The sequence below is a fragment of the Macrosteles quadrilineatus genome, unplaced genomic scaffold (assembly GCF_028750875.1).
Source record: "Macrosteles quadrilineatus isolate MER2022 unplaced genomic scaffold, UCM_ALF_1.0 Scaffold_12__1_contigs__length_5162894, whole genome shotgun sequence".
In the NCBI taxonomy this organism is placed as follows: domain Eukaryota; kingdom Metazoa; phylum Arthropoda; class Insecta; order Hemiptera; family Cicadellidae; genus Macrosteles; species Macrosteles quadrilineatus.
The window spans coordinates 2018266-2032782 of NW_026542605.1; the positions used below are offsets into that span (position 1 = coordinate 2018266).

Genomic DNA, 14517 nt, shown 5'->3' on the forward strand with positions numbered 1-14517 from the left:
ATAATTTTCAATTACAACCTTACTCAATGAAAATCATCAGCTGGCAAAACAATTTTATCTTTGACCTATAAAACTCATTCATTGACGAGAACTTGTTTGTTGCAGTTACTACGCCTCCGCGCAGTTCCTAGCGCCTAGACTGGTGCCGCCCCTGAAGCGTCCTCGTCTGATGGGTGCAACCCCCGTGAGGGCGGCGGCGAAGGCGGCGGGGGCGGCACAGCACAAGCAGTCCAGCCCGCCGCCCCCGACCCCTCTACCTCTCGGCCAACTCAAGGTGTACAGTAAGTGTCAGATTGGTCCACCCTCTGCAACCCACAAACCCACTCAATCGATCCACCTTGCCTCCCTACCTCTACCTCTACCCACCTCTACCTCTACCCACCTCTACATCTACCTACCTCAATGCGGTGGGCTTAACCATTAGTATACATCTATTTTTAAAGGTGACGATTTGTCAACGGTGGTAATAAGAGTACAATACAAAATAGTTGAATTGTACTGAATTCCACTTTATCATGTATGTTCCACCACACTACACAGTAGTCAGTTTGTTTTTGTACTCTTTGTAGACCAGAAAGTCTTTATTTACTAAAAGGGGCTGCGGAAGTTAGCTAGACTCTAGTAAACTTACCAATCACGTTCTCGTGTGCATAACAATTATTCCAAAATACATAGTAGGCCTATGTCAACGAAGCTAGCCAATAAATATTAGACAAGTTTGGCTTGGTACATTGTACTTTCACAAATAATTCGAAAATGTTAAAAACATTTAACGATTCTGTTAACATCCCAAATGATGGTCACAAAAATGATGGACTTTGAACATTAAGAAAGGAAGTTTCCCCATTATACCAATATGCTAAATTAATCTTACTAATATTATAAATCTGAAAGTTTGTGAGTTTGTGTGTATGTTTGTGTGTATGTTTGTGTGTGTGTTTGTGTGTGTGTTTGTTGCTCAATCACGCATAAACTACTGGACGGATTGGGCTGAAATTTGGCATGATGATAGCTCACATTCCCGATTAACATTAAAGCATATTCTTATCTCAAAGACCCTTTCGGGCTCCGCCCCAGTGGCTCTGTAGTTCCCCATGTTAATCTTATGATTTTTCATATTTAAAAGGAATTAATGAATCTTAACAGCTGTCTCAATTAAACAAGTTGATTCTGTTCTATGATGTTCAACAGCATAAAAGTTACAAGGATTACCAACAGGGTGCAGCACTAAAAAATTTTTTTTAATTTATGACAACAGCTAATTTCCAACCAAAAGGTGAGTGAGCGTAGCGAACGAACTTCAACCTTGAGGCGAGTTAGCGTAGCGAACGAGCTAACCTGAAGGCAAGTGAGCGCAGCGAACGAGCTCCAACCTAAAGGTGAGTGAGCGTAGCGAACGAACTTCAACCAGGACGTGAATGAGCCATGCGAATACTTATGAAGCTAAACGGGGCGAAGCCCGCGGGTACAGCTAGTTCTAAATAAATTGACGGATTCAATGAATTTCGACAAACCTTCAGTTGAAAAAAAATTTAAAAACAAATAAAAATGGCTGTTAGTTGATATGTGGCAGCTATAAGCGAGGCCGATTCGTTCCAGCGCGCAATCAGATGCGTTCGTCCTACTAAGAATCCAGAAAAAATGGAGTCAAACAAAATAATCCGTTGTTATATTGAATAAATCATTAAAATAGTTGTTTGTTCAGTGGTTGTCTACTATTTTACAAAACCGACAAAAACAATCATTGTCCAAAAATAAAATCACTTTGAGAATGTACAAGTTTTTGTGTGGAGTTACTCTTACAAAATCCATAACGTTTCAGATGACAATACATCTTTCAGATGTAGACCCTTTTCCCTGGACCTTGATCGAAAAAAAAATGTAATTGGAGGATAATTGATCACATGAAATCTGTGGATACATTTAACCATTTCAAATCTCCTATAGCATTAAATATCTTATGAGACTACATTATACTTGCAGTTTCCTACACAATTTGCAGGACTTGATGTGCTTGTGTTACAGGCAACCCTGACATTCTGATCTGCGGCAACTGTAGAGAGATGTTCACAGAGCTGCAAGAGTTGGTAGAACACAAGAAGACATACTGCAAACTGCGGTTCACCTGCAAGTGTACCACCACCAACGGAGCGTATGCTAGTGAGTATCACATTTTATTTTGAACAAGGCATACCTTGGCACACACAGCTTAGTTCCTACTGCAAAACCGAAAATCCTTACTAATAGTCATGATTTTTGGATAAAAGACAATCCGGGTGGCATGTCATGGCCTTTATAAACTTTATAGCCATTACGAATCCATTATATATGTCCAAATGAATGTAAAGTTACTGTACTGTATATTTTATGTTACAAGACTTCAACTACAAGTGTAAAAGTACAAGTTCATTATGCACAACATCATACATTGACAGTCTAGATTAGGATCCAAGGTGGGTACACTTTTAAGAATTTTAACAAAATTAAGACAGTAAGATTACTGTGGTATGGTTAAAATAACCATATTGATCTTTTTATCTAAAAAAAATCAGACCCTCTGCTTTTTACCGATGTTTTTACCACGTCTTTCTTATTAAGCCTCAATCACCAAATATAGCTGGGTCCAAATTAGAACATAATTTTCCTCTGTTTTGTTTCACGCATTTACGATAACGACTCATGCTTTCAGTAAAAACAGGAATATAACGTCATGTACAAAGTAGTGTTGGAGTTATTTAAGAAATTTTTGCAGAAATCTTCCATCACGGTTACTAAAACCAGAATATGATCCCGTATTCTGGTTGTAGAACACCCCGTCTTCAGGTGAGATGGAATCTGATTTTTAAATAACATCATTGAGTAACATAAGCTTACCATAACAAAAAATTACCTTCAAACCATTGTTTGGAATCTCTCATTTTAATCATATTTCCTCACGAGTTTTTTATTCATTTTGTGAATGAAAAAATAATCACTAAAAACTTCATGCATTTACAGAGTCGCCGGGCCACGACACCGCAGCGCTGCTCTGTGTGCAATGCAAGGACTCCTTCCTGAGCGCCTGGGACCTGATGGAACATGTCCAGGCGGCGCACATGCTCAACATCTACGAGCTAGGGTCCTCCAAGAGCTCCAGACTGTCGCCCACCCTGGAGACTACACCACCTGTCTCACCCAACGGCAAGGAGGTAAGCTGGACCATCGGTGTGAACATGTTGGGGTATATTGTAAGGAGAAATGCAGAAACAAGGGGGATCGTGGAAAACTCTGTTGTAGTGAACACATCACATAATCATAATAATAGTAATAATAATAAATAATAAAAATGCCTTTATTTATCAAGCAATTTTCTGTACAAACAGCTTTTCAAAATAACTTTCGTCAATTCAGTACAAACATGCAAGACAATAACAAACTAAAATCTAACAAATAAAAACACTTTTGGCCTTAATCTAACTTGAAAATATAGATTTCAGTCTTTCTTTGAAACAAGTAACAGACAGGTCTTTGAGGCTTGCTGGGAGTCCATTGTACAATGCTGGACCGAAATAGGCAAACCCCCTCCTGCCAACCTCACGACTTATCCTCGGAAAATGGAGGAGCTTGTCCTGCCGGGTGCTACGCAAAGCAGTATCCTGCCGAAGGGAGAGTTTGTCACAGAGGTACTGAGGCTCTCATAAGTTGTGTAACTTCCAGAAATTAAATTGCGGACAGATACTAGATCAAGCATGTGAGTCAAACTCAATGAGGTATACAGGGTGTCCCGGAACTCTCTACCAAAATTTTTGAGCATTGTTCCTGAGCTAAACACATATGTAAATACCATATTAAAATTAATTAAATAACTTACGTCATCAATCCATAAATTGCTGTGGAGTACGCGTTTCAACCATCAGGTCATCCTCAGCTCCACTGTCACTAGGTTGAATTTGCTTCTATGTTGCATTATAGCAACAGCGTCGATGTATTAAATAAATAGTCCAAACATATTTTCCATTTATCACACATACACGACACGTACGAAACATTTAGATAACAAATACTGTGTAACACCGTGCGCACGGCTGGACGGGCTCAGGTTTGCGGCTACACTGACTTGGTGGTCGGTATCCTACACTGAACTTTGGACCATGACGACATCTTCAGCTGGGTATCATTCTTTTATTGTCCATCAGCCTAATAATGGTGTCATACACTGGATTCGAATCAGAATGTATTTTTTCATGTAATATGTTTTGATTTTGCTTAAAACCCTTGTATATATTCATTTCTTCTAATCTGTCTAGCCGCTGTCCCTTTTTTACCTTTGCTATAATTTCTAAATTATTGCTTATATTTGTGTATTTATGCCCCTCTATATTTAAGTGTTCCGCATATTTTGATTTTGTACTCTGTTTTGCTCCCGTTCCTGTCCCATTATTTACTACTTCTTTGACGTGTTCTTTAAATCTTAAATCAAAAGTTCTGCCTGTTTGTCCGATATAAAATGCGTCACAGTTATCACAATTGAGCCTGTATACACCTGAATTCTTGTATTTATTCTCTCCATTGGATTTATTTGCATTCCCCAATAATCTCTGTAAATTGTTCTCTGATTTAAAAGATACGGTGACATTTTGTTTTTTGAATGTTTTCCCGATAATATGCTCCGTTTTCTTTGAGTATCTAACAGACACATATTTTTTGTTTCTATCTAATTGGGATGAGTTTGAAGATGTTTGTTTAGCCATATGCCTATTGTAAAGTTTGTCAATTATAGACGGGTCATAACCATTCTGTTGTGCTATATATTTTATTGTGTTCAATTCATTGTTTCTGTCAGGGGTGCTCATCGGTATATTAATTAATCTGTGCAACATGGAGTTAAAAGCTGAAAGTTTGTGTGCAGTATGATGATCTGATTGGGTGGGTTTCCTGTATATTCTGAAGAGGTGTTTATTATCGACATTAGATATGGATAAATCTAAATAGTTAATACTGCCATTGGATTCAGTTTCAGATGAAAAAGTTATATTGTTGTGTAAGGAATTTAAATAGTTTTGAAAGATAGCCGTTTGTCTCTTATTGCCTCTGTACAAGCACAACACATCATCAACATATCTCCACCAATAGATTATTTTATTGTCATACTGGTTCCCATTCAATATTTTTTCTTTCTGTAGATTATGTAAGAATATTTCACTGAGGATAGCTGAAAGCGGTTTTTAAACTTCATATTAAAATTGTCCGGAAGCCCTTATTTACTTACACATCCGCCATTTTGTTTTTTTTCACTTATTATTTTTTTCTAAAGAACGGTTTAACATACGAAGTTGAAACTTTGCACAAACATATGACAACCAAACAAAGCTAGAAAAAAATTATGAAGATTTTCCAAATTCATAAAACAAAATGTTTGCCATCTAAAATTTTGTTTCTTAAATAACTCAAATACCGTTGATTTTACAACAAATTTAAATGGCTGCCATTTTGTTTTATGAATTTGGAAAATCTTCATAATTTTTTTCTAGCTTTGTTTGGTTGTCATAAATGTTTATGCAAAGTTTCAATTTCGTATGTTGTTAGTATTGATAAGTGAAAAAAAAACAAAATGGCGGCTGTGTTAGTAAATAAGGACTTCCGGACAATTTAAATATGGTATTTACATATGTTTCTACCTCAGGAACAATGCTCTAAAATTTTGGTAGAGAGTTCCGGGACATCCTGTACTGTGAATGGGATTCCTTTACCCGCACTAGGGTAGGTGGGTTACAACACTCCACTGGTCAATTATAGCAAATCCAACTGATTATTTGACTACTTAACTTAACTTAACTGGTTACTTAATTACTGATTTGGTTTTTTCAAGGACTGTCTAGATGTTAAATTAGTCCCACTTAGCCACAGTTGTTTTAAATTCCATAGTTATGATTGATGATTAAAACTTGTATATGTTTGGATAGTAGTTTTAACCAAATCCAGGCACAAACAAAAAATAATCAAAGCATACAAACGACAGTCAAAGGAGACATGCTGCTTAGAAAGGGCCTACTTACCGCGTGACTATACCTACTAGTAGGACTGGAAATTCTAACACTAAATTAGTGAATGTTAAATAATTTAATTTATCACCAAATATGTGGTAATTTAAATTTTCAATTTAATTTTAAAATTTTCTGAAAATAACTCACTTAAATCGATAGGGCGAATTATGTGGATGTATCTAACTAAAACAGTCTACTGAATTGAGGTGTCCATTATCATATTGTAAGTATGACGAGCCTCTTATAACACATAATGAATATTTGCTATCGTAGAGGCAGAAAACCCCTTACTGTTAATTAAGAAGCATTGGCAAACAACTTGATTGCTGTAAATTAGCCCGAAAATTAATGAGATAAAAACAATGGTTTGGCTCTCTGCTGTTTGGTACGCTTCTTTAAACATTGCCAAGTGAAGAACAAGCAGCTTATGGGTGAAATAACAGTTTAAATGCCTTTTACCCTGCTGTTTCTCATAAACAATAGTTATTTGTGCAACTAGTGTGCGGAAGTGGCACTTTTTGCTGCGCTTTAGAGAACTGTTTTCGCACGAGCCGCACAGGTGAGTGTGGAAAGTTTCTCGAGTTTCTTATTTTCGACACATATCCACATTACTGCTTGCTGGGGCATTACTGCTTTTAAAATAGTATCTGAATTTCGGATCTTGATTCTTGGGAAAGTAATTTCTTTTTTTTTTACAAAATAGTTACTAAAAGCTCAAATGCTTACGTTTGATTTTTTATTATGACTCATTGTATGCGTCCCTTAGAGGAGGTGGTGTATCATAGACTTGAAAATTAAAGCCGATCTTTGAAAGATTAACATATTTCACGTGGTTGTCCGTTCGAACCGATGTCCCAGATTAAAATCGCTTTTACCACAAATGGTTTTTAGCTATCTCATATAACCACGACCTTATAGCCCGAATTGAAATGGAACCTAGTATTTTAAGATGTGTAATTAGTGAATACACAATATTTAAAATCCCTCAGCCCTACATGCCGAGTAACATTTCCGATAAGTCCAGCTAATGACGTATTATCGGGTTATCGTGTTATCAGTAGGGTGTGGCGGGGTGTGTCAGACCCGCCCTCATTGATTGACGGCCGAACGCCCCTTCATTTCACCCTTAGATCTGCTGTCCACATAATTGCTCATGACTGTCAACTTTTCATCAATCTGTATCTGATGGAAATCCCATCAAACGTCCGTGGATTGTAACTATTTTGTAACGGGTTTTGGTGGATTTGTTAGTTTTCGTTGCAAATCATGTCTTTCAAACTATGGATACAAGTGAGACCTATACAACTATTTAGTTTATTCAGTTTATTAGCTCACTTTCTTGTCTGTTCGGTACAAATTTTGCAATCGATTTTAAACTAACTTCCCGATGAGCTAGAGACTTGAAACTTGAAACGTGGCTCACAAATGGATGTCAAAGCAATATTGAATCATTTTATTTATATAACATGATTTTGTTCAATATATTTATTTAAAACTCACAATAACCCAAAATTTAAACATTTCGAAATAAAGATGAAACATCAGATAAAATGGTTATGTATTAAGTTTGACTATTAATACTACCGTATTCACGTATGGACGGTGTTATGCATAAAGGAACCTCGGCATGGGGCATTTTATTTGCAACCACGCTTGCAATTATATGTTTTGTAAACTGCCAAACAACTTTTATAAAAGACTAGGGGAAACCCGTCGAAATCGACGGTTACTTTCAAGGCTTACGTTAATTCATCTAACTGCGATAAATTGGGTGAAATATACATATTTTGAGCATTTAGCATTGTTTAAAGGGTAGTAAGTGTGAAAACAATAATGATTTTAATTGCGTTAGTTGCCAAATTTGGTTGATCATTCAATGATTAAAATATTTCCCATACCGTACGTCATTTGACTCATCGGAGTTATTATTAGTATGTTATATGATATCTCTTCCTTTGGAAGAACCTTTAAATAGTATTAAAATCGTATTGGTGGGTCTTTTGTAGTTAAACACTTCTGTGATTTCATCAGTGTAATATGATTTTATTTGAAAAGAAAATATTTTTTGGGAAGAAATGTTCTAACTTCAAAGGGAGGTATGTCCGTTACAGTGTAAGTTTGATTTTTCCTTCGTCACGTGGCGTCAGTTCATATCGTACTTCTGTGCCAATGAATGAACCCTCTAGCATAGTCATGAGAAATTTATTGTGGGGTTACTGTTAAAGCTGGAATTCCTTGACATGGGGGATGTCAGTTAGTTGTCTCAGCCTTATCAATAACATAAAGTTGTCAATATAATCTCTCTACGGAATGATAGGTGTAGTGGAATACTTGAAATGAAGTTGGCTTTTATTCTTAAACTGTTAGGGACCTCCTAGTTTATAAGGTCTTGCGGCTTCATTGGCAACAAATAATGCAAATGACATAGCAATGGGACATTTCCAAAAAGAAAAAATACTATAAATTGGCTGTTGCGTATACAGGGTGATCAACTCAAGGAGGCCACCATTGGGATATTGGAAACGGTAAGAATTAGAGAAAACTTTAAATAGGGGACATTCCTTTATTTTTTGTGGCATTTAAAAATATGATTTTATTTTTTCGAAATTCAGCCGCCATTTTCCAAAATGGCGGCCAACTTTGAAATTTCTTATGGAACACCCTATATTTTATCATGATTTCGGATAGAACAGGCAATTTAAAAACTTTTTTATTCTTGACATTTTTTCGATAAACCCACTCGTTTAGGAGTTACAGCCTATGGAAAAATGACATCCGGTGTACATTTTACATCATGTAGCTCCTAAAAAAGTAGGTTTATAGCGAAAATGCGAAAAGTAAATGAGTCAAATAAGTCTTAAAATTGAATCCACATTCCAAAAATACCATAAAATACACAATATTCCACTTTTCAAGTTTGCCGCCATTTTGGAAAATGGCCGCCATTTTGGAAATAATAGAATTAATCGTTTTAACCAATTTTATGGTATTTATTAATTTTGTCCACAATTTCTTTAATGATGTCTAATATTAAAATGCTGTTTTGTTTTCAAATACACATGTTTTGAAACAGCTCTATGGAAATACAATTTGTTCATACGATTCCATCAGATGTTGTATTTGAATTTTATATTTCTAGTGTACATGTTGCTCGAATTCGAGCAATTGTAAAGTATTACAGGATTTGCAAACCAATAACAATCATACTTAGCTATCAACATTTAAAAAAACACACACCTACCTTCCCTGTAGCAGCAAACCTAAGTACTCATATTAAAATTAACTTAATGTTATTTAAATAGGAAAAAAATTTCCATTTTAAGGGAATAATTAATCTTTGTATTAATTAAGCCAGGTAAATGGAAATTCGCTTAGTCTGAAGGTTTGCTGCGGATACACAATTTTAATAACAGCAAAGATTGAAGAACCTGAATTATTACTTATATCCATGAATTTATCTAACAATTATTTCCTGTAAAATATTATTACAGCAGTTCAAAAATATTGAAACAAACTCGATCAACAAATGATGTTGAAAGAATTCCATACTAATGACATTAACATATAGTTTGACAGTTCCATTTTATCAATGTTAAATGTTTACATTCGGGCATAGACAAATATGATTCGGGCGAGTGACATATTTGATTAATGTTTATGATCCCTACCGTTCCTGTTCTAATAATCATGCAGTATTTAATATGTTTGAACCAGCTGTGTGGAATTGTGAAATCAAAATTAATTTGACAGCTAGTTCTGCTTGTTTACATTTTTGAATTTTGTGGGTTTGTTCTTTGTTACCATGGATACCATCAATAAATATTTCACTCTTAATTTCTGACAACAGCTGGAGTTTCATAACAAATTTTGTTTCCCATGTTAATCTTATGGATAAATACGAAACTTTAAAGGGCCCCAGGGCCTCACTCTCTAATTATTTCCTTAAAAAGAAAGTTTCCTGCACATCTTCACGTTACGCTCTTTCCAATGACACCAAAAACATGTCAATTGGTTCAGTAGTTTCGGAGGAGTAATTGTCACAAAAAACCTGCTTGCGTATTAAATAAGTACGAGAGGTCGTCCAGTGGTCGAAACTCGACCAAAAATATGTAATGTACTAACTTATCTATTTTCACCCCACACTGTAAATAAAACATGTGATTGGAGTTTCTTCCATTTGTTTTGATTTTCTGTTTATATTTCGTTGTTATTTCGTAACCAGCATAGCAACGCATAAGATCCATGTTAATTTTTTCAAATTTTTAAACTCATTTTTTGTGCTTATCTTTGAGCCTATTTAAATTTATAAAGGGGTTCTGCACACCTACAGGAAAATAGCTTTCCAACGGTATGCGTAGATTTTCCCTACGATGCACACGAGCTGAGAAAAAAGGTTTTAAAGAAACATGCTTGCCTATTAATATATAGATAGATAGATAGATGCTCATATTCCACTCAAAGTCAAATATATCTTTGAAAGTTCACGTGATTCTGCTATAGGTCGGCCGCTTAGAAAACGACCTCCTCCAGCATTGGTTTAACATTAGCGCGCAGGTCGTTTTCTAAGCGGCCGAACTATAGGATTGTTTCCTTTAGTATCCGGGTTGCTCTGTTTGAAAACTATACTATATAGAGTTACAATTTCATTTTTTATAATATAGATAAACATTCCAAAATAATTCAAAAGCAGTTGCTGACTGTGACAGGAACTCTAAGACAATGAGATAGGAGACGAGAGAGTAAAACACTATACAAAAAAATCCAACGAAGCATATTTCGTGTTTCATGATCATTAAAGGCATTATTCATTATTTACACAGCCATTTCCATTTCCGCACTCAAGTACCGCAGTTGTAAATGTAAATTGACTACCAATAATTGGCGCCACTCCCAGGTAGTTTTACCTTGTGTTTACGGTCTTTAATCTCATATAATTAATCTGGTAAATCATCTTACTTAACCACGTTCATTTTGTCCCCTATTTTTGCTGAAAGCACGATATTTTGATGAATTTGGTAGCTAACACACTCAATGATGATTCAATTTTCCTCATTTGATGATTTTGGAACTACAGCTGGTTTTTTTGCGTTCTACAGGACGACAAGTCAGTTGGGGACCAGGATGAGGCGATGACGTCACCCGTAGATATGGAGGATGAGCTTCTAGAAGTAGAGTCCACCGCGCAGGCCTGTATCATGCACGCCCTGCGTATTGTAAGTATTGTGGGGTAGTTTCTTTACAATGAAAATAGTTTACCAAACAATGTGGTAAAAGTTTTACATTTTTACCACATTAACGTCAAGAGAGTCTGTCAAAATTACTTTTTCACCACACTATGGTGTTTTTAGCAATTTTAGATACGTTAATTGGTGGGTGAAAGTTAAGTTTTGCTGGCCATGGCAGCTGTGATCGTCATTTGGCAACCGAGCAGGTTTTTACATCCCTAGGGTCGCACAATCAACTGCCCGCTTACTTTCTTAAAACGTGAATGCATATTAAATACACAATCAGTATCCATAGCATTGCAATAGAATTGTTTTATTGTCACCGCTGCCTAGCAACTACCGGTATTTATTATTATTTTTGCTGATTCCTCGAACTATTTATTTGCATAACGTTAAACAAGGCCACACTAAAAAATTTTAGTGTGACCTTGCCTTAAAGTAGTAGTTGTGTTGACTATCAGTGTGCATTATTATTGCAGTGAATAGTGGTAATAGTGTATAGTGTATAGTGAAAAATAGCGTTCGTACCACGGATCGAAATGGTTTTGCAACTCTGGATCATTGTAAGTTCTCGACTTCGTCACTATCTCGAGCCAGCAAAACCTCATTTTCAAGGCCTCACGAAATATACTATTAAGTGTGTGAAAATTAATTTTTTGAGAGTGAATACTACGGGCAAGGTTAGGTTTTCTACCTTCGACCTCTCCATTTAAACTTTCAACCTTATAACTGTGATCTATGCTCATATCTTGACTCACCTACTTACTGACTTTAGCTTTAAACCTCTTCTCCGTGTTCCAGGACTCTGCCTCATCCATGATTGAAGGAGATCACATCATGAAACCCTTGATCAACGGGGAACTCAAGGCCCAAGAGTGAGCCGAGACTCATTTAGTCCTTCATCCAGTATTATACCCAATGTTTCTCCAGTTTTGTATAGAAAAATAAATAAAAAGGTCCATATCACTGTAAATCAGCAACATTTTATATTCCTTCATTTGGAAGCTTAGTTTGATAGTCGGGGATCATGACTGTGGGCACCACTCCAGGGCGGAAAGTCGTTAAGATTTAAACTGAATAAAAGAATATCTTATATAGCTAGCCAATTCTACTTTTGAAACTTATAAAAGATGAGGCCTACAGTCAGGGAACGCCCAAAATAAGGTTTTATTAATTTTAGCAAAGCTAATAATTTTGACAGTTATATTCATTTTGAGGGTGTTTTATCTTCAAGATATATTTTAGTTAGTTGATAACCCCAAAGGGCTTAGCATGATTTCAATCTTTTATTTTTTGAACATTGTTTGCTTACAGTTGTGTATATACAATGAAATAATATTGTTAGCATATTTGAACATGACTGTATACAGATTACACATAAAATGATTTGTTGATGAATGTATTGATTTAGATACGTTAAAAGTGTGAATGTTATTTAGTATGTAAGACTCATTTTGTATTTATACATTAAATATTAAGTATTCATATGAATACAGTAGTTAGACTCTATTAAGTTATTGAACATTTATTGTAACTATTTGATTTGTTAAATATATTTAATGAACCTTTACCAGTAAAAGTTCATTTATCATTGAAATTATTTATTATGATTACTTTTAGATTAGAATGGTTACAGTTTATGACAAAAACTGATTTGCCCTTTTAAAACGAAATTTCGCAAATCGAATGAGAAACATATCTGAACTTTCATATTTTGTTTTTATTTAAGTAACATCTCGGACTATTTGTTAGACTTAGTGATTGTTTTGAATGATGTTACAAAGAATATATTTTGAGTGTAGGAATAGTGTTGTTTTGTTTGTTGTTGGTTTTCGCTTGTTTCCACAGTTGGCCTATTTTAATACAATCTATTAATTTAGTGGATAAAATGTAGTGAGTCAAATTTTCATATCGATTATTTTTAATATTGTAAGTACTAACTCTTACGTATGTATTCCCGATAGCGCTTTACATAATATTTGTACCTAAACAGCCAACATATATTTGGACGTATATTTGATAGATGGTAAAGTTATGTTTTGATTTTAGATATAGCAGAGTTTTGTAGGATTTCAATTCCTTCAGTCACTAGTTTATATTTGCAAATAAATAGTTTTTCCATCACAAAGTAACACTAAGACGCGTTTCCCACCAGTTAGAGTTGACAACATTTCTAGTATGTCTGAGTTTAAGTTAATTTCAAACCACGGTCAGTAAATACTCTTTCCATTCTGTAATATGTAATATTTATGCACACTAAGAACTAATACTGTTGTAACATTTTACCATTCAGTTTTATTACTAAATCTTATTAATTCGTTTTCTTACAAATCTCGAATCTTCCAGACTAGTAGACAACAGTAAATAATTTTAAGAACACATTCTTGTAAATAGGTACTTAAATTGAAAATATTTGTAATTTATTATAAATACAAGCATTGACACCTAACTTGATTATCATACATCTCTTTATAGCTTATAAAGTTTAGTTTAACATTTATCCGCTGTATAAAGCCACTGTGTTTATAAATGACTGTCACGGCAAATTATGTTGTAAATACAAAATGTAAAATAAAATCATAAAGTGTCTAACAACAATGATCTTTTATTGTAAAATACCTTTTATTTTCATAAAAACTCATGATCTATGATTCTTTCATGTAAAACATATTTATTTTGTGAATGGTAAGCTAAGTATAATTTAGCATGGATCTATGCATTATGCCAGCTAATGGTATATCATAAGTAAGTGTTTTATTTATACAATACTAGCTGCTGTACCCGTACTTTGCAACGGAGAGGACACTGCAGAGAAAATATTTATGTTTAAATCTGTTGTATAAAAAAGTTACACAACCACCTTTAATTTCAGGAACAAAATTTCATTGGACCACTTAGTTTGAAAAAATATCTTTCTTTCAAGCTAGGCTAACTTATAAGGCTTCCTAGTAAAAATTATATGAAGTGCTGATGCATGTATGAAAATACTGTAACATACGATTTTTATTTTCAAATGATACGATTAGGTACATGACGTGTTAATCAGTTCAAATTTGTTAACAAATAGCTACCAGTAACAAAATAATTAAAATAACATGTATACATTGTTTTTCTGTTTCCATGAAAATATACCGATAAAACTATTGTATTCTCATAATCATAATAGCTTATTCCCTATATGGGAAATTCGCTAAAACGTATGAATTTTGTGAGCAGAACCTGCACCTCTTAACCTCTGCTCTTTGAACTGTGAAATAATAGTATATTTC

The 14517-nt window shown here is 34.8% G+C and overlaps 1 protein-coding gene across 3 annotated transcripts in view; it reads left to right on the forward strand.

Moving 5' to 3' along the window:
- LOC129004899 (RNA-binding protein Raly-like) overlaps positions 1-12817 on the forward strand; it is a 275020-nt gene extending 262203 nt beyond the window's left edge. For all 3 annotated transcript variants that reach the window (XM_054433595.1, XM_054433593.1, XM_054433594.1), the window contains 5 exons: positions 106-281; positions 2026-2160; positions 2998-3188; positions 11120-11236; positions 12050-12817. In XM_054433595.1, the coding sequence (XP_054289570.1) occupies positions 106-281; positions 2026-2160; positions 2998-3188; positions 11120-11236; positions 12050-12127 (697 nt within the window). In that variant the 3' untranslated portion in view covers positions 12128-12817. The remainder of the gene's footprint in view (positions 1-105; positions 282-2025; positions 2161-2997; positions 3189-11119; positions 11237-12049) is intronic.
- Positions 12818-14517: the final 1700 nt, after the last annotated feature.